The sequence below is a fragment of the Seriola lalandi genome, unplaced genomic scaffold, assembly GCF_002814215.2.
Source record: "Seriola lalandi dorsalis isolate HSWRI2012SDOR001 ecotype SW California unplaced genomic scaffold, Sedor1 jcf7180002054934, whole genome shotgun sequence".
Classification (NCBI taxonomy): domain Eukaryota; kingdom Metazoa; phylum Chordata; class Actinopteri; order Carangiformes; family Carangidae; genus Seriola; species Seriola lalandi.
Window position 1 is genome coordinate 52,277 of NW_019525486.1, and position 19,224 is coordinate 71,500.

The window sequence follows — 19,224 nt, forward strand, 5'->3', positions numbered from 1 at the left end:
GGTGGGGGGGTTGGGGAGGGGGGGGATCACAGGGTAAACAGTTATGAAACACATAAGTGACTGAACGAGTGACTGAACGAGTCAACGTGTGCAGATTTGGTCTGTTCGACGTGTTTTCAACAACATTTCAGAGAGATTCAGTTCAACCGGTATTTAAGCAACAACATCTGACAGTGTTCAGACAACAATGCACATCCATGCACTATTATATTTGCTACTAAGACTGCAATCAACGATTATTTCTACTAGAAAATGAACGCATCACAACTGATTGCCTGACTTGATCGTCATACTTTTCTCAGTATGAAAAGCAGCCAAGAAGCATCATGATATGAAACTACAAATAAAATCTTCTAAAATCTGAAGATAAAAGTTGCAAAATAATCAAAATGATTGAAGTATTTTCCTAACTTACTCATTAATCACTATAAGACATTATCAGTGACATATAAGCACTAATGCATGTATTCAAACACAGAGACGGAGAGATATAAAGAGCAGAGTGCTTGAGGATGAAGTCACGTTAGAGGTGAGTGCCTCGGTTTTGAAGGGGTTGCTCTCGAGTGATGTGTACGTGTGTGTGTGCTCGCTATACAACACCTCTGAGAACATGAACATGACACCGCAGCCTCCGGCGTTTCTTGCCACATTCAGTGCTACCTGGAGAGACCCGCTCCCTCTTTCTCCAGGAAACGGGTGGGTCCTTCTGAAAAGAGTTCACTACTTGTTTCCCCACAATCTACTTACTTCCTCACGCTGTGAATGTGTGTGTGTGTGTGTGTGTGTGTGTGTGTGTGTGTGTGTGTGTGTGTGTGTGTGTAGTGGCAGCGAGTTCATTTGGTGTTCTTCTGATGGAGGAAGGAGCATGTTACTGGGTGCTTTCTCTCTGCTTACTGATCATGTGTAACCACATCACAGGTTTAACAAAAACACAGTTAATTCCAGTCCTGAAAAACCAGCTGTGGGAGAGAAACCCTTTTACCACTCAAGCATTACTAAGCCCACATGTCAGACTGACAGTATCTAAGTGTGACATCGTATCGGCCTTTACAGTCGGCGGTCGAGTCGGGACGCAGCGCCTCAAGAAAAGCTGGCCACAGGACTGTTGTCAAGACCAAGACAAAGTTACCAGTTCACTGACTGAATCTGAGGCTGTGTTCAGAACAACCTGAGCCCTGCATGAAGAAAAAACAAAAAAAAGGCCTCTTCATTCATTTGAACGGAGCCGGTCCGATGGCGCGGCAGCGGCGACGACGCAGGGAGCTCTGGGAAACAACGAACGGTCATCCACCGCAAAAGTTGAACCACGTACAACTAACTTTTTACTGCAACGCAACATGACGTCATCTGGCAAGGTGCTGTGTTGTCCAATCAAACACAGGGAAGTGCACATTCATGGAAGATGACTGTAACGTCAATGTCATGTTTGTACTGTTCACCTCACATTTCATCACGACCAAAGATAAAACAACACGTGTTTTATGTCTTTTTATGTATTTTATCATTATTGTAAAGCATTTTGGTCAACAGTGTTGACTAACTACAGCAACCTCCTGGGTCACATTGTTTTTCTCAGCGGTACCTTAAATTACACGCCCGCCAGCGATGTGTTGATGGAGGGGGCGCACACAGGCCTGTTTGCAATCTGATTCCTCGATAAAAGAGTCCCAATCCAGTCATATCTGAGGTCTGAGAAAATTCAGGTCCTCTCCAAAGACCAAGCAACCAAATATAATAGTGTAACACTGAAGACCAGCACGTCAAAAGGAGGAAGGCTGCAGCTGAGCAAAACCTGTTATAAAGGAGATGTGCATATGACTGAAGTTGACTCGATGCAGGATTGAGACATTCCTATCAAACAGCTTTTACTCTGGTCGCCTCTGTAATGCAAAGACTCCAGTCTGCAGAGTTGTTCCATACACTTCACTCAAACCACTTCTCTCCTTCTGACCACACGCACTCCCTGTCATTTTCTAGCCCATAATTATCTGCTTTCTTCTCTCTCTCTCTCTCTTTCCACAAGCCGTTTAAATCACATTTATTGTTAAATCAATTTCCATCTCCGACAGACACACCAAAACCGACCGAAACTGGTCAATGCCCCTCCCTTGTCCAATCATGAAGCCGACATGCATTGACCCATTCAGCTCGACCGCTGACTCACATCGCTGTGTCGCTCCGAAAGGAGAATCAGACGCTCGGCAACCAGGTTGTGAGCTGCTCGTTGTTGGCAAAACAGTGACGGAGATATTGGAGACTTTTGTGTCTTTTAGCTTGACAGATGTTACAGTTCTGTTTACCGCCTGTTCGCTCCTGTGTCACTCCTTTAAAGCAAAAATCTGTAGCAGTAGTAAATAATTAAAACTGGAAATTGCAAGTCTTCAGCAAATTAGGTTTTTCTTAATGAAAAAACTGAAATATATCTATTGGTTGTTGTTTTCCTGTTTACCTGCCATGAAATACGTTTTCTATGCCACAGGGAAACATTTACATTTAATTACCTGAACTGCTGAGTACAATGGGCCTCATTCACCAATATCTTCTTAAGTATTTTCTTAAATTCTTTCATAAGTTGTTCTTAAGAAAGTTCTTAAGAAAACTCTACGTCAGATTCATGAACGTGTTCTTAAACCGCAGAATTGTGCGCACCTGTGTTCTTAAGATTGATGAATGCCAATCTCCTCCGCGTGTGCCAGTTGGCCCTAATTAGCATAAGTAAGCTGAAAACCCGAATATGCCTTTAAATAGTGCATGAGACTGAAGGGTCGTGTGCAAACACAGACAGAAGTCACAAAGAGATACCGTCAGGGAAAGTTGAGAAAATGACAAAACGAAAATCTAAAGACGGAGCACCGGAATCAAAACGCAAAAGGAACTTTAATAGTTCTGAAGTGTCATTTATAAAACCATAATAAATAACAAAATATATTATAAATGACAAAAATATTATTGTAATTTAAATAACATAATATTATATAACCATAGAACCAAAGAAAAAGCAATAACCACTTATTTTGCTCAATCATGTCAGCACTCAAATCCCAGATAAGAAAACACTGGTGAACGTCAGAATCTTTGTAAAAAGTGCGTAAGTGGGTTTTAAGAAGAAATTTCCAGTGAAGAATGGTTGGTGAATGAGACCCATTGAGTGAACAGAAACATACTGGCACAGCCTTTTGTGTACTGTGCAGAGAGACAGTGGATGAATCCTGGAGGGGAGGCTGAACTTACTGTAGCATGAATATACACAAAATGTGTGTGTGAATTTATGCTAATTACGATGAAATCATTCTCTACGTCCACTTTTTGAAGTTTGAGCTCAGACCCTTGTGATCACAGGACGATACTTTCACATGTATCTGCTGTGTGAGTATTTTGAAAATGGTTTCAAAACTGAGGAGCAGCTGATCAAGTATTTGCTGAGTCACTGGTATCGATCAATAACATTATCAACCTCCATGTGAGGTCGTTTTGTGCTCTTGTATAAATATTACTTATTTCCCCTTTAGAAATTTGCTGGTCATCGTTTGGATTGAAAACTCTTCCCCTCTGTTTTTCTCCCTCTCCCAGTTCCTTCCCTCCCGCTGCCTCCCCCACTCTCCAAGGTCACTGTACCTCCACAAAGGCCTCTTTTGTGCGGAGCCAGCCCCCCTCCTGACAGACAGATGGAGGGACAGGCCTCCCATTCTCACAGGGCCATTTTCTCACAGCCCTCTGCTCTAGTCCTGCCTTAAACATCCCCGTCGTCCAGCTCTTTTCTTTCACTTCGCCCCGGGTGGCGGTCAGTCGTCCATTTGTTTCGGGCACCCCTGCTGGAAGATGCTGCGAGGACAGCACGCAGCAGGTGCATGCGTGTGTTTCAGATTGCTGAGATTGTTTTACAATGCCTTTACTGGCCAACTCTCTGACCCCTGTTCTCTCTTTTGACCAGCGGTTGAGCAAGAGTGGCGATGTGCGTGTGTTAGGCGAGTGTTTGTGCGCTGGTGGCGGCGGGGGGGCTGTTATGTGAGTGCAGATGGCCAGTTCGAATGAGCTGAGCCTGACTACACATCTTTCTACTGTCAAATACTGGTTTAAAAAGTGTCTCTAAAGCTGAAGTCACACCAGCTTCAGTAGATTCTAAAGGACAGGTTATGGAAAAGTAAAAGAAGCTAGTTTGAATTAACATGATGTCCAAAAAGTGACACTTGAAAGGTGAAAAGCCGGTCGTCATAGAGAGAAGCGAGACGTGATACTTTTGTTAAAAATGGGGGATAATGGTGCACATTTTCAGACAGTCTCTCCTGGAGGGCATTCACAGTGTCGCACTTGTTTGTACACAGCAAAAAAGTGCAGCGAAATTGCTGTGTAACAACTGAGCGAGAGGCTGACCTCTGCACAGGTGGCCGATCTCTGCGTGAAAGTGGGTGTGAATGTCAGATTGTCGGGGTTTGGACAGAAATCATCAGACATAGCTCCCCTGTAATCTGATGTCAGAGAAGTGTGGAGGGTTTCTGAAGAGTGAGATGGGGAGCCAGAGACAGGGTAAAAGAAATGTGTAAAAATGTGCTTAGAAACTTGTCAAACTACTCCTGCAGGATAATCCTCTGCTCCGCCATTGAGCCTTATGTAAAGTATGTCAAACACCCCATGTTTGTCCACTACACAGCTAAAAATAATCTAATAGTTTCACCGATCTGTACTGCCATCATTCCGGGTGTTACAGAATTGCTCCCTGTATTCCTACCGACGCAACTTAATCAACTTGAATTTAATCCAAATTTTCAGCAAAGAAACGTTCACACAAAACCGCAGACACATCACCTACCAGCAGGTGAGGATGCTGGCGGAGGTGAAGAGGATGATGGGCACTGGGTAGGAGGCGCACAGCAGCCCGTGGCGGTAGAAGGCCGCCGAGATCTTCTCTCTCAGCTGCTCGCGCAGCGTCATCCTGGTGGGCGGGGTCAACTCCCGGCCATTGGGAAGCACTGGGCGGCGGAGGACAGTGCGCCGGGGGGCATCCAGGGACCTGGAGGAGCGAGACAAACACATCATTTAACCCGACGTCACATAAGTGAAAATATGAAACGTTTGCTTATTTTCCTTTAATATCTTTATCAAGTATTTATCAGTAATTAATTAATCAATCAATAAAACTGGTATCAATCTATCATCAACAGAATTTACTGGACCAGGCATTCACTGCATAAGAACATTTGGTTCAATGGCAAATTCCACCGTCGAAGCAACGGCTCAAAAACTAAATTATTAAATCAGACAAAAGATGAAATCCTCACTTTTGAGAAGTTTTGCTTTGTGAAACGAACAGTTCTTTAATCATCAACATTCTTCTTCTGTCAGGCGGGAAAATGCCCTTGAGCACGACTAGAAAGCCAGAGTGGTGTAGATGGTGAATACTTTTTATACAGGCACTGTTGACACTGGGTGACCGTCAATCACTGTGTATTTGGATGTTGATTTTCATCCCAATGCTGAACATTTTCTGTTATTAAAAACAACAAATTTAGAGGTTTGTGCAAAAAAGTGTTGTCTAGTTTTTTCTCTTAGGAGTCGACGGAAAGCAGAAGTTTAAATAAACACACCAAAACAAAACGGTAACCTAGGGGAGGGTTTTTATATAAATGTACATTTGCACCTGAACAGGGCGTACAGTATGCTGCGGTACATCTCCACAGACAAACAGACACCCACACTCGCACACGGAGGCCGGTTCTCATAGGGCTGCTCTGTCCTTAACACCTAATTAGCTACATACTCCGAGTGTCGGCGCACATGTTGCCGACTACAGGCGCGGTGTGTTTTTCCTACAGACAAGCTCGTACAGGGGTCACATGGCAGACAGCACTGAAACACACCGCTCATTCAGCAGCCAAAAAGGTGTGGACACATTCCTCCTGTAGGAAAACACGCAACTCCGGCTGAGCAGCTAGGCTTAAGCAAAGGACAAGTCTCACTGATCACAACTTGATAAAAAACAGCCAACAGGTTCACTGATAACGGCCTTTTGTCACAGGACAGCGGGTAAATTCCTCTTCATTCAGGTGGAAAAACAGAGGGATAAGCTGCCCAAGGTGAAAGACAGGGGCACTTACAGGAGGTCCTTTAAGTATTTCCTAAAGCTGAAATGATTATTAAGTCCAAAGACTGAAAAATTAATTAACAATAATCTTAAAAATCATTTGTTTATATAATTTATTGAGGAAAAAATTGATTCACTGGTCCTTTATTTTTCATTTTTTCTATCATTGTAAAATTATCATCTTAAGGTTGTGGTCTTTATTAAATAATGTAAGCAGGTAAGACATTACTTTAACATGAGTAATTTGAGACTGAGTATTTACACAGGTAGCAGCAACTCAAGACACCACATGCTGTAAATACATTAATTTTAAATGAGGAAGCCCTGAAGCAATGTTGGTCACACTTGTCCCGTTTCCTCATTAGTGATGGTGAATACTCAATAACCAATAGGTTATAGTGTTTAGGTTGGTTGTTTTTATAAATTTGCAGTGCCACTGCCACCTCTCGAAAACGATGGCTCCGCAGATATTAGAAGCAGCCGTAGAGCTTGTTGGCGTCCCTTTGTTTTTTAGCTCCCTCCATGCTATGCTAGCTCGCCTTTAAAATGTACGAGTCTACCACCAACGCATGGCGTAACACGTAACATTGAATAAGGTAGAATCGCATTGAATGGTCGAATGCCTCATAGCTCGGCCGTAGACGCAGACACCCGATCCAGCTATTTGAGTCAGTATTGGACTGATATCCGATATCATCCCAACTTATAATTTTTCACAGAGCTCAAGGTGACTTGTTCAAATTGCTCATTTTATCTGACCATCACTCCAAAATCTTGTCGAATCCTGTCGAATATTTGCATTTTAGAAGCTGGAATCAGCAAATGTTTGGCATTTTGTTTGAAAAATTACTGATTGATTAATTGCTTGCCAATATAGTTGACAATTATTTTTTGTTGATCAACTACTTGATAAATTGCTGTATTGTTTCAGCTACAATCAGTATCCTAATGTTGAAATTATTCCTCTGGTTTAGATCATATAGGGCAAATCTACACTAAATCACACGTGTAAAACAAATTACTGCTTTTGTTAGTTTTTAATGCTTAATCACTATGTTCATACTGCCACACTATGATTCCACTGAAAGTCATAAATTCAATATTATATTTTGATTTCTTAAAACAACATGGCACACTGACATGACTCTGTGCTTGACAGTGGACTGCGGACTGATTTAATGTTAACAAAGGCAGAGGAAATGTGTGAAATCTTTGCCTCATGGGTGGTACGCCTCACTTCAAACAGAATCAGTTCAGTCAGTTTCCCCATATCAGCTCAATCTCCCGTCGGCTTCCCTGCTCAATCTCGGCTCTCGTCTCTCTGTTTGCTCAGCATACTGGTTGAGCTCTGCCTGTCCTGTGTTTGTAGTTACACACTGCTCCATTACAACGTTTAACTGGCTGCCCTAGCAAACCCACTGCAGCCGCACAGTGTCTCATTCTGCTGATCCGCACCAACCCTCTCTCTCGCCTGAGCTTCTCACATGATGTCCATAAGTAGCACCATATTAATTGTTAACCGTGCCACAATACAACAAATACAGCTCTGTAACATCGGTCGTTAACACACTGTATCCATCACACAAGCCTCACACGGTTCTGAGACCATACCTGCTAATGGGGGACCAGGTTATCTCTCTGGCTCGCAGCCGTTTATGTCCAGGTTTTTTTAGCTTAAGTGGCGCCTTGTGGTTAACATAGTGATTCCTTCTTGATTCAGGCAGAGTGTGTGGCTGCTCGGCTCGCCCCCCTGGGAGCAACGGAAACATACCCCAGGAGGAATTCGCCTCAGGAGTCTCTTGATCTGCTGTTATAAATACACTATACAGTAAACACAGTAACGTCCCGGCAAGCTTGCACAATGGGTTCTGCAAAGGTCAAAACAGGGCTTTGAAGTAAAGCCTCTCTGCTCTCCGTTTCTGAAGGAAAGTCGAGCCTCAGCCAGGTTCTGGTCCCGCTCAGTGTCTTGCAAGGGAAAACTTTCCATGAATGCCTCCATCTCTCAGCTGTCTGTCCAGTTCACTGCATGCTGTGTGGAGTTACGTGGGTGCAGCAGCGGGGCCTGATTTGGCAAAGGCTCAGCAACATCTCCGTCAGTGAACTAATCCGGGATTTAGCCGATCGGAAACTCAACGAGCAGGGCTCAGGGCCTATGGCCACCCCCCACTGCTTCTCTCCTCCTCTGGTCACAGCCTTGAACCGCTCTATCACAAACTTTGTAGCATGCCGAGACATTCACATCTCAAAAGCATCACAAAGGCAGGCTTTAAAACCTGAAATTCACAAACAGGGCAGAAAATACCAGCTACAAGCCGAGTGCTGGTAAACTGTTGTCTCAGGCTGGTGATTTTGTGTCCCCTTCAGCCACTTTGGCAGGTGACCAGCGATTGTTTGGAAATCCTATTCTGTCTGGCCGGATGGTGTTTGTTGGGCTATACCAGCTACTATGGCTGAGCGAGTTAAAATAATATTTCTGCTTAAACCCAACAAACCAACCACAAATAAATCTTTATGACAAGACCATGGAAAATGTGTCAGTTCAAGAAACATGTGCATGTGCGCAGACGTGCTAGGCAACTAATAATCTAACAAAGAGCAGTCTATATGGCTCCCACGTGAGAAGCCAGCACACTCACTTGCAAAACAAAAACACAGCTACGGACACGACAGACACAGCGTTGTACACTTAGGGAGATTGTTGTGGGTCTCTGCAGCTTAATTGGGTGTCTTGCAGATTAGGGTGGATTTATAAAGGCACATGCCAACAACATTACTGTGAGCACAGAGGTTCTCACAGTTCATGGATGAACTGTATCAAAGCTGTTTCAAAACTAGGACAGTACATTTACATTCACACACTCACACTTTACAATGACAACAACTGAAAAGAGAGATTTGGGAAATAGCAAAAATGCCATCTTACCTCTTCTCTACACTTCCCAAAATGCCCAGCTTGAAGGCATCTCCAGGGTTTACAGATTCCAATGACATAATAAGCGACTTTCTCTATCATGCAATACATTTACAGGCCTCATCTATATCTACACATGAATTACTGCAAAACAAAAACTACACCAATATCCAAAAACATTCCAGAGAGCTTCGGGCTCAATTCTCCGTAAGATGACTGCATTCAGTGTCATAATTGCATAATGCGAAAGCATGCCCCTCTGATCAGTGAAGCCCATTAGTCCAAGCTCGATGTGGATGAACAGATTACTGCAACACAGCCTTTTACAACCAGAGCTGATGATAAAAGAGGGAACTGTGCTGTCAATCAGTAACCATACTGTAATACTTTGTGATGTGTAACAACCTATCCGATTCCCGTTCCTAACAAATTCTTTAGATAAAAAGGTAAAGAAAATACATATACTTAATAAAAACTAAATCTTTTTTTTATCAATTATAACAAAGGGGTATCAAGCACAAGTTTTTAAAAGAACATGACCCTTGTTAAAGTTTCAAAAGTCATCTTTTTCTGGCACATGTAACCGTCTGTACAATTTGGAGCCAAAGTAGCCAAAATGGTGAAATAGCTATCACAACACAGTAAACACATGCAGGGATGGTGCAGCTGATGCAACTCTGTGGCAACATCAACTGCCAGGAACAAGCAAGAACAGCGGCTCCCAAACAGTGGCCAAGGATGCCCAAGGGTCCCAAACAAGGCTCTGGGATGGTCCTACAGTAAATGATGTGCAGTTTTAACTTCATAAGTGAGAGAGATTTTTTTTTTTTTTGTATGAACAATCTAACATAGGTTTACACATCAGCAGAAAGTGAGTAAATTTACATTATTTAGCCCGAAACATTTCTGAGCTCAGTGGGTCTAATTGCTGCACCTCAACTAAAACACAGTTCATGGCCTGTCATCACTTCTGTAGTTTTGACATGAAAAGGTGGAGAAACCACTGAGCTAGAATATGCCATGCTAATAATCGCATAATTAATTACTTTTTCATGTTTTTTTTTTTTTAAATACCTTTAATTGACGCACAAATAAGCATCGCAGTTGCCCTGACTGGGGTTCATGTGTTTTCATAACTGAATCCCTTTTTAGGAACCTGCTGTCAAACTTGCTGGCTAGCTAACGTTAAACAGACAGCTATCGTTAGCTAGAAGCATCTTACAGGAAGTCCTCAACTTTTAGTACATAACACTCGTTTTAAAGTCTTTGAAATATCAAACGGAGTTAGATACTAACACACAAGTGTGTCACTTAAGTAAAATAAATGTATGAACTGTAGAAGTTAACGATAAACCCAGTAACTGCTATGTGCTAACGTTACGCGAGTGGCTCTCTCGCATCACTCTACAACCAGTGCCTTTCAAAAAACGAGGAGACCAAATGTATACAAAAAATTGCCATTCCGTATTATTACTATCACAGCTAAACACACGCATGGAAATATACCGTTTCTACAAATTGTTACACCTTGTCAGTTCCGGCACACAACTTGTGATAGCACCTAGCTAAAGGCTAATATTGCTAGCAAGTGGGCGAGCAATGTTGACGAATCCAGTGAACTCGTATCCAGATTAATATGATATTTCATATTCATTAGATAAGCTATTGTTAAATAAAAATAGGCTCGTAAATGCTACAGGGGGCTAGAGCTACCAACAACCTGGTTAACATGGCTGTCACAGAGAAACTATAGGAGTAGTTTGGAGCTACGCTAATAACGTTGCCAAAAACAAATTAACGCTAAAGTTAGCTTGCTTGGCACAAGGGCGATATTATGTTCTACAGTGAGGTTTGGGATGTCCCGGGCTCGTATCTGATTATATAAAAACAAAACGGAGGTGCGTTAGCCCAGCAGCTGCAGCTTCACTGCTATAGCCATAACAACGCCTCTGTTGCTAACATTATGGGGTGATTAAACAATCCAGCAGCTCCCATGCTTTTTCACCACCACGAAGCTAACTTTCACATCGCAGCTAATGGTAGCGGTTTATAGCTCAACTGTTCGCACACTTGCCTGGACAAACTTCAGAGATCCCCAAACGTAGTTGTTGGTGAGGTCTTCCGGGGTAAACAGACGAGCAACCGCCGTGTTATTCCTTTTTTGTTTTGGAAACTGGCTAAAGGCTAACTCGCATGCCCCCCCAAACCTGATGCTGACATGCAGGCGCAGCGTTTCAAACCTACTGGTTGTCAAGTCCCACAGAGACCTCTCCACTTCGACCTCTCACCCCGCAGCGTGAGCCTCGGTGGAAGAGCGCCATCTAGTGTGATGAATCATGTACTCCACATGGATTTCCTGTGGTGTATGTGTGGAGGTACTGCTATAGATTGTTCTCGAGTTATCTTTAATAAAAAACGAGTCCATTAATTAATCACAGAGTCTTATACCAACGCATGCTACAGATCTAATATCAGTTTGAACTTGTAATCTTCAAAAAGTGTCAAAGGGTTGCAGCAGTCTTTGGGAAATCAGTGCTCCCTCATCAATATGCAAATTTCTAAAGCAATGTGCTACGAATCAGATTGGAAAAGTCCTTATGGGGAACATGTGGTGTAAGTATGAAGTTTCTACTATGTATTGTTCTTAAGTAATCATGTCCACAAGTCAGCATGACAACATAAGGTACTGCATACCATGTACCATGGTAGCAGGACATAAAAATGTGAAAATCTATATGCAGATTTCACTGTGACCATGAAAAAACCCGATTCATCCACTTCTTTTATTTGAAGAACTGAAAAAAAAAACAGTGTGGAGCAATTCAGATGTCTGGAACCAGGTTATCAGCAGGCAGGATCACTTTGTCCTTCCTCCAGAGTCTGGGGTCCAGACTGGGTCACTGACACTAGCAGCCAGCCAAACATGAAGCTTGGCTATGGCTGGCGAACCACTTTGGCAACTAACAAACAAACATCTGTATTGTCTTGGTATGAAAACATAACAGTCAGTTGTCATGTGTTAAAAGGTACGTTGGGACGTTGAAGGTTGCAATTAGAGAACGGCGCTGGATGTCCCTCGAGCAAAGAAGGAGGCTCCTTTATCATGGACCTTGTACTGAAAGAGTTTCTTCTGTGTGTTTTGTCCGTCGCCTTGTCTCCTCCTCCAACACACCTCCACCTCAAAACAAAGGAATAATGTAGGTTTATTTTTATTCAAAGATTTCAGCTTCTCATTATGTTAATCTCAGTATGTTATTTAAATGTAACGTTTTCTACACATTGTGCCATGTGTATGACTATTTTAAAAGTTACTGATATGTGTACTACTGTAATTTCTTGCATCTATGCTGTGTTGCAAAATGTATGTTCACACACACACCTGTCCGTGTATGTCCCTACAGTAGCCAGTTGGGAGACCATGTACATGAAGGGTGAGGCTACACTGGTGGGTCAGACCCTTCAGGAGTCGCTCTGAGCCTTCATCATCTCCGTCGTCCACCACTTCCTCCCCATCACAACGTACCAGCATCACAGTGTTGCCCTGCAGTCACAGTGATAAGAGACAGAATTTTTATGTGAGTTGTTCACTGTTGATTTCACCCTAATCTCCTTACTGCAAGTTGAAGCCCAGTAGTAAATATTTTTTATACATAAATACCATCAATCTAAAGGATTTCATGAGATGAAACCATTACCACTTGAGATTATCTGTGCTATATCGATTGACAATGGCATGTACGTAAAATGCTTAAATCAAAAACTCATTCAGGAGTGTGGAGATATTTTGGCAATGTAAGTTGCAGCTTTAATTTGTCATGGTTCAAATACTGCTATTTGACAGCAAAAATCAAACCTGTAGCTGGGAGCAGACTGTGGCTCGGCAGTAGTGGCTGAAGTCCAACACGGCTTCAGCGCTCACCCCCAGACTCAGCAGTACACTGACGTCGTCAACCAGCAACACTGGGGGTCCCCACTCCTCTGCCCCTTCCTCCCTACCGCCTGAACTGCTGACACTGGACCGGATGAACTCATACAAACGGCGCAGGCCGACTGTAGGATCCCTGAAGATGGAGACATGAGGGAGAGGGAGATAAGCTAAGGAATTGTGTATGAATATATTGGTATTGGTTATAGAATGATATTATTGAAAGATAAGGTAGCGTAGTGGTAACAATCTGATACCATGATGGCAAAGATATATAAATGTAAAAAAAAAAAACAAAGGGGTCAGTGAAACCATATCATATAATAAAAAATAAAAGTGATATTTTCTGCACCTGAGGAAGTCCATGGCTTGACTTCCTGAGTTGGTTTCTTGAGACAAAACAGACAATGACTCTGTGAGTCCCTCGAGAAATATCAGCTGACCTTTCTCCTTCGCTTGGGCTAGACTTACACCCTGAAAACGCACAAAACACACACACATACAAACAGGTTTTAAAAATGTACAGTTTCTGCCATCATTTAATGTAAGTAAAGCTAAAATAAGCTAGGATTTGACTGAATAAATTACTGCAGTGATTCAAATTTATAATTTTTCAAGTCATATGTTCTTCAGTTGACAACCACTAGAGTGCCAAAATCAAATAAAGACCTGTCAAAATATACATTTTAACCCAGTGCTGATGGAATATGCATGAATTTCTAAATAGCTAACATTAGAAGGAAAAACCTCATAATGAAAAACCCTGGAAATAAATCTTGACCCCAACATGACTCAGTAATACAAAAGCTGCTGGAAAAGAAATAAGAACTAAAGATGGAAGTAGAGGGGATTATACACAATATGATTTAGGTGAACGACAGCTAAATAAATGTATTCAAATAACACTCTTCTTGTGTATAACTCACCAATCTCTGACTGACTGCATTGTAGTGACTGAAGGACTGCACCAGGCCCAGAAAACACACTTTGCAACGTGCTGAGACAGAAAACACAGACGGCATCAGCTGCTGTTTAGTCCTGAATTAAACAAAATGTGTTTCCTGTTTTGACTGACAGGTGTTAACAACTCACCTCGTAGGTAAAAAGAAAGGAAGTGGTGAATGAGGAAAGACGCATCACTCTGTCTATCTGACACCAAGATAAATTCTCCCTGTAGGTTCACACAATGTGACAAACATCATTACAACAATAAGGACGTTGTCATTTATGATTTGCAGGCTACACAGCTGCTAAAGTTTGGAGCAAATACAAGAGGAACTTACACATATTAACATTAGCATAGAGGGAAGTGAGTGTCTTAATAAAGCACAGTGTTACCGTATATATCACCATATTGGTTGAATTACAGATGTCACAATATTACCTGTGTGAAGCTGTCGGGAGTGGTGCTCAGGATGCTGTTGAGCTCTGTATACATAGCTAACCTAACTGTAAATAACACAAGCTAAACACTTGATAAATTAGCTAAAATACCGTTTTTAGCAGGTGCTACTCTAAAAGCTTGTATTGTTAATCCATGGGTATATCTGTAACGTAAGATATCCTACTTTAATCAGTTGTCAAATAGCTTTTTGATCTGCTAGCTGTCTGTTGTGCTAACGTCAGGTAGCATGCTTCAAACAAAGAGCGAAAATTAAAGAAGAGGTGTCACTCTGCACATAATTTCTGGTAGCAGAAAAAAATACTTCCGATAACGGGAAAGCCGTTAGCAACGGGTTACTGCTACATATAATTTTGTACTCGAAAAGTATTTGTACGAATTTTCCATTAGAAGCAAATTATAGGTTTTAAAGCGGTTTTGGTTTTTGAAAACCAACCAACTCGGGTCTTTGAAAAAATGGTATCCATGGTGACAGATACAGGCACCTTAATAGACGATCTTTGCTAGCGCATGGCGACTTCTTCGTTGTGTTTCAATCCTTGTCGAGTTGCAGACAGCGCCTCCTGCTGGTAGTATTGTGTTAATGAGTGACAGTATTAATAGTAGAGCAGCAGTAGCAGTAGTAGCAGTGTAATAAGCAGTTGAACTGCAGTAATAGTCGCAGAAGTGTTATTGTAGAGATAAAGATATTATTAGTAGTATCAGTACAAGTATTCAGAACAGTTGAATTAATAAATTAATAATTTTCATTACTATGGTGTCAAATTATCCCTCAGAGATACAGAATCTACTCTCTGCTCTACACTGTTCCACTCTTAATCAGATTCTCATTTAAATGAATACATTTTTAGCATCAAAACATGACTCAAGAGATATCTAACTCTGCTATAAAGGCATTGTTACAAAGCTAATTTTTTTAATGAGATAATCCAAATGTTTTTATACCTGAAAATTAACTGTTAAATATTTAATATTTAATATAATATTTGTTATTTTCATAATCATTTACATCATTAGAATACTTGTTAATCTGGCTGTTACAATTGTCTGCAAGACATTATCATATTACTTTTCCTTTACAATGATATTAATTAATTGTGTGCTGAGGCAATTGAGCAGGAAAACTCATCTTTAAATCTATGTGTTTAAAAAAAGAACTCAGCAGAGGATATCTTTAATCCCTCTTTTTTTGGCTCAGCTTTCTCTGTCTGCACAAAACTTCTTCCTGCTCAACATGTGATACATGTAAGTGGATTTAGTTTGGCAAAAACAATCCTAACAAAACATATACATACATAAACAGACATCAGTGTCCTATTTAGCAAAGGAGTCTCTGCAGAACTCTAATTTATGCATCAAGCATTTTTCTGCAGCTGACTGATTCAGATTAAGATATGTATGTACATCATATTACACTATACTCTTCTATAAATGACAATATAGGGTTTATATATAATATATATAGCACAGGGTTCTCCCCAGTGGAATCAGCATCAATACATAATTTAGCAGAAGATGCTGTTTATGAAGACATATTCAAACCAGAGTTTTGTCTCCTGGTGCTTTCATGTGGAATTTCGGTTTCCTGTTCTAATGCACAAACATTCACCATATTTTTTGTTATTTTTTAAGTACATAATACAGAATATTTGAATCCAGAATCAGTGATATTAAACACATTATCTGCTGAGGTCACCGTCTCAAATGCAGCCATGTAGACACCTGTTGTCATATAAATATTTTATCACCTACACTTGAAAATCATGTGTGTCTCTGATAGGCACAAACTCTGCAGACAATTTATCTTTATTTCTTCTTAAGTGAGTTCAAATTCAGTCTGCTTCATGTAAGTCATCCATCTTACACTCATGGTTCACACAGAACAGCTGACTGAAACACAAGTAAAATGGGAGATAGAAAATTATCATCTGATCATTGTTGGAAGCAGCAGATGGCAGTGTGTCGCTCTCCAACATCTCGGTATCAAAGGCATCCAGACTGTAAATGCAATGAATCTGCGTTTGTGTCTTTAAAGATGTTTCATATTAACTTATTAATGCTGCACTTTCTCCTCAAGGTCTCAGACAGAGGAGCTGGTGCAGTGAAGTTTAGGCCCCGTGTTGGAATGATTACATCTGATTATATCCCGTCTCTCTCCACTGTTTCTGTGCTACAGCAGGTGAAGGGGTCCAGTTACCAAACAGAAAAGCGGCCATGCGAATTTACTTTTAGTCGCATCAAAAGCCGAGTTATTAGTCAATGTGTCGACTCTTAGTTGTGGAGTTTAGTCAGATATTGAAATCCAAAGGAGACATTAAAACTGCATTTATTTATTTTTCTGACCACTTGGGACGGGCAGAACAAGCTGTACATTAACATATTATCACCTTATAAAGTTGTTATGTCAGCAAACACTCGCTATATCAGCATTCAGTTGGACTCATGTTTGCGTCCACCTGATGAATATAAATCCAATATTCACCCTCCTTTTACATCTGTTTGGTCTCCACTAACTCTAACAGTAAAAACAGAAAAATACCTGGGTCTTTAGCTGCTAAATGCTTCAGTTTATTCACCAGCTTTTTGGTTTTGTTTGTCTGCTCTGCTTTTCTCTCTGAAAACCAGCTGCCGAAAATGATTCTACGAGAGCAGTGAGACTGAGGTTCTCTGTGCGTTTGTCATTACAAGCGACACCTTCTGTATTCTACATTATCATTTGATCCGTTGTTTATATAAGAATATTGATTGGTGCAGTTTTAAAAATGAGAACTTCCTTTCAGTCAATGTTCGACGTGTGTTTTCACCACCTCTGTCCACATATTGACCTATAATCCAATAATCAGCTTCATGAAAAATAGGCTCATGTCTGAGATGATTAACTTCAAGTTCTCGGAGTTCAGAAAGTCGAGTAGTCACTCGTCAAAACTGAGACTAAAGCTGGACTAGAAGTCTCTGAGATAAAAAAAAAAATAGAGCAGACTCTCCCAGCAGGGATCAATGAAGTACCACATAGATTATATTCTACACTTATACGTACATCAGTATTTTCATACACTGCTGAGTCAGACGCGAGCGAGTTGGATGTAGCAGGCTCAGAGTACAAACACTGTGTCATGTGAGATGAGTAATTCAGGACAATCCAATGAGCTCTCATCGACTTGGCTTTTGGCAAACTGCCTGCTTGTTTTGGTGTAATTGTTGGCACAGAAACACAGAACAGCATATGAATAACCACCACCGTGTTCCTACCTCTGTGAAGGCTGTCAGCAGACTTTATGGTTTTAGAGTCTCTCCTGCAATCAAAAGGTCAAACGTTTTAGATTCCTACAGTCCCTGAAGTGTTCTTGGGAAAGACACTGAGGTTCAGTACCGCCACAATACAGTATGATGCAATGATGTTGCAAACAAGTGAAAAGGGGTCTTTACTTTCTTGACATACACAAACACATAAGTTTTATATAAATAAACCTTTTCATTTTTACTGCTCAGTATCTGTTGATAATTGTTTGAAATCTAATTTTTTTACTGTTCTTATGTCACCATTTGTAAATTACTTTGTAATCACTGGTTCAGATAAGTATTATATAAATAAACTTTAGTATTATTATTGTTAGAACAACTCTGTTAACAATCAATACATTCAAATTTTATTTTAAAAAATTGAAAAATATTATTTCTTGTTTTATTTTACACACCTCAACTTTACTTCCTGGAAATCAGCTTATTGTAATTGGACACATGTAGAGTCAGAATATTGACAAAATTACAATTAAATAGAAAAATACCATAATTAAACTTTTATATACTATGACCTTTGTCATGAATCCTGCAATATAACAATTACTGGGTATTTATTTTCAAAAAAATAATTCTTTTTATCTTCTTGTCCTAAGCAGGACACCGTACATGGAGCGTTTCCCAGTTGTTGACATTTATTCATTTTTGGGAGAGTAAATTTTTGGTGACAGGAAGCCAGTGGTCGTCTACAACAAAGTAGAAGCTTCATCTAAATCGCTTTCCATGTGTGTGCCACAGACTGTACCCTCCTGGTCTAAGACAGACACACTTTTATATTCTGTTCCCGCTTCTTGTTTCAACCTGAGATACATATGTTGAATAGAAATTCACGTGAATTTTAGGTTCCCTGAATAAGAGCTTCTGCTAAACGCCAACGAAATGCAACACATACATTCACAGAACCAGTTTCAAGATGATCGCCAGGACAGTGCGATATAAGGGGAGCAGTTCGTCAGGGGGTGTAGGGGTTCAGAGTCCACTGTCCTGGCCGCTGAAGCTCGTTGATCACGGAGGCAGGCAGCGAGCGAGTGCTGCTGGGGCTGCAGATAGAGCAAGGGGGAGAAGGAGGGTAATTGTCGTCCTCCCACCGTAGGACTCGGTCCTTGGCTCTGCTGGGGCCGTTAACAGTCTTGGCGCGGGGCCCGTTGGGGATTCGGGGTTTGGTTTTGGGCACCCTGTAGAGATAGACGTCGTAGTGGGCGAAAGGACTTCTGGAAGGCCTCAACTTAGGCTTCTTGGCGAGGTGGAGCTCCAAGTCGATGGTCACCTTACAATGTAGGAGTAGACTGGTTATTCGACATGCAAATGCACAAGTAAATTGACAGAAACACACACAAAAGATACAAATCATTACCGACTGTGCAGCTGATTAAAAAACACATCGCTACAGAAAGTACTTGTTCTTGTTCCTGTGCCAGAAATGTGAGACCCAGACTCTCCAACGAGAGCTGTCTGTCATCAGGTTTGCTGTGTCAACTAGATTTTTGCAATTTGGTTTAACACACATTTATTTAAGAATATGCTCCTTTATATCATCTTTAAAAAAATACATTTCTTAAAACTAGAGTTTGGCGCAGGAAGAGATCCACAACACAGTGCCTGAGGATTAG

At 41.1% G+C, this 19,224-nt stretch overlaps 2 protein-coding genes and 1 long non-coding RNA gene across 5 annotated transcripts in view; 1 reads left to right on the forward strand and 2 right to left on the reverse strand.

Moving 5' to 3' along the window:
• Positions 1 to 11,621, reverse strand: part of scap (SREBF chaperone) — a 36,301-nt gene extending 24,680 nt beyond the window's left edge. Inside the window, exons 1-2 of one of the 3 annotated variants that reach the window (XM_087170200.1) lie at positions 11,065 to 11,621; positions 4,808 to 5,008 (exon numbers count right to left, since the gene is read on the reverse strand). In XM_087170200.1, the coding sequence (XP_087026326.1) occupies positions 4,808 to 4,929 (122 nt within the window). In that variant the 5' untranslated portion in view covers positions 4,930 to 5,008; positions 11,065 to 11,621. Of the gene's footprint in view, positions 1 to 4,807; positions 5,009 to 7,690; positions 8,362 to 9,002; positions 9,371 to 11,064 lie in introns of those variants that run through there. The other 2 variants (XM_023393423.2, XM_087170199.1) reach the window with 2 other exon arrangements.
• A 133-nt stretch (positions 11,622 to 11,754) lies between these two features.
• elp6 (elongator acetyltransferase complex subunit 6) lies at positions 11,755 to 14,567 on the reverse strand. Its single transcript, XM_023393398.1, has 7 exons — positions 14,300 to 14,567; positions 14,008 to 14,086; positions 13,842 to 13,912; positions 13,268 to 13,389; positions 12,844 to 13,051; positions 12,370 to 12,531; positions 11,755 to 12,168 (listed from the first exon to the last, which is right to left on the reverse strand). The coding sequence occupies exons 1-7, from the start codon at positions 14,351 to 14,353 to the stop codon at positions 12,043 to 12,045; spliced, it is 822 nt and encodes a 273-aa protein (XP_023249166.1). The 5' UTR covers positions 14,354 to 14,567; the 3' UTR covers positions 11,755 to 12,042.
• Positions 12,048 to 13,266, forward strand: LOC147817583 (uncharacterized). Its single transcript, XR_015436237.1, has 2 exons — positions 12,048 to 12,187; positions 12,392 to 13,266. It is a non-coding gene; the product is annotated as an uncharacterized LOC147817583 (long non-coding RNA).
• Positions 14,568 to 19,224: the final 4,657 nt, after the last annotated feature.

Bases quoted from the DNA above. Each gene is read 5' to 3' on its own strand.
- elp6 (XM_023393398.1), bottom strand. From the start codon at position 14,353: ATGTATACAGAGCTCAACAGCATCCTGAGCACCACTCCCGACAGCTTC. The intron at 13,390-13,841 runs GTGAGTTATACA...GTGCGTTTTCAG, and splicing joins ATGCAGTCAGTCAGAGATTG to GGTGTAAGTCTAGCCCAAGC. The intron at 13,052-13,267 runs GTGCAGAAAATA...CTCCATCTTCAG, and splicing joins CAAGCCATGGACTTCCTCAG to GGATCCTACAGTCGGCCTGC.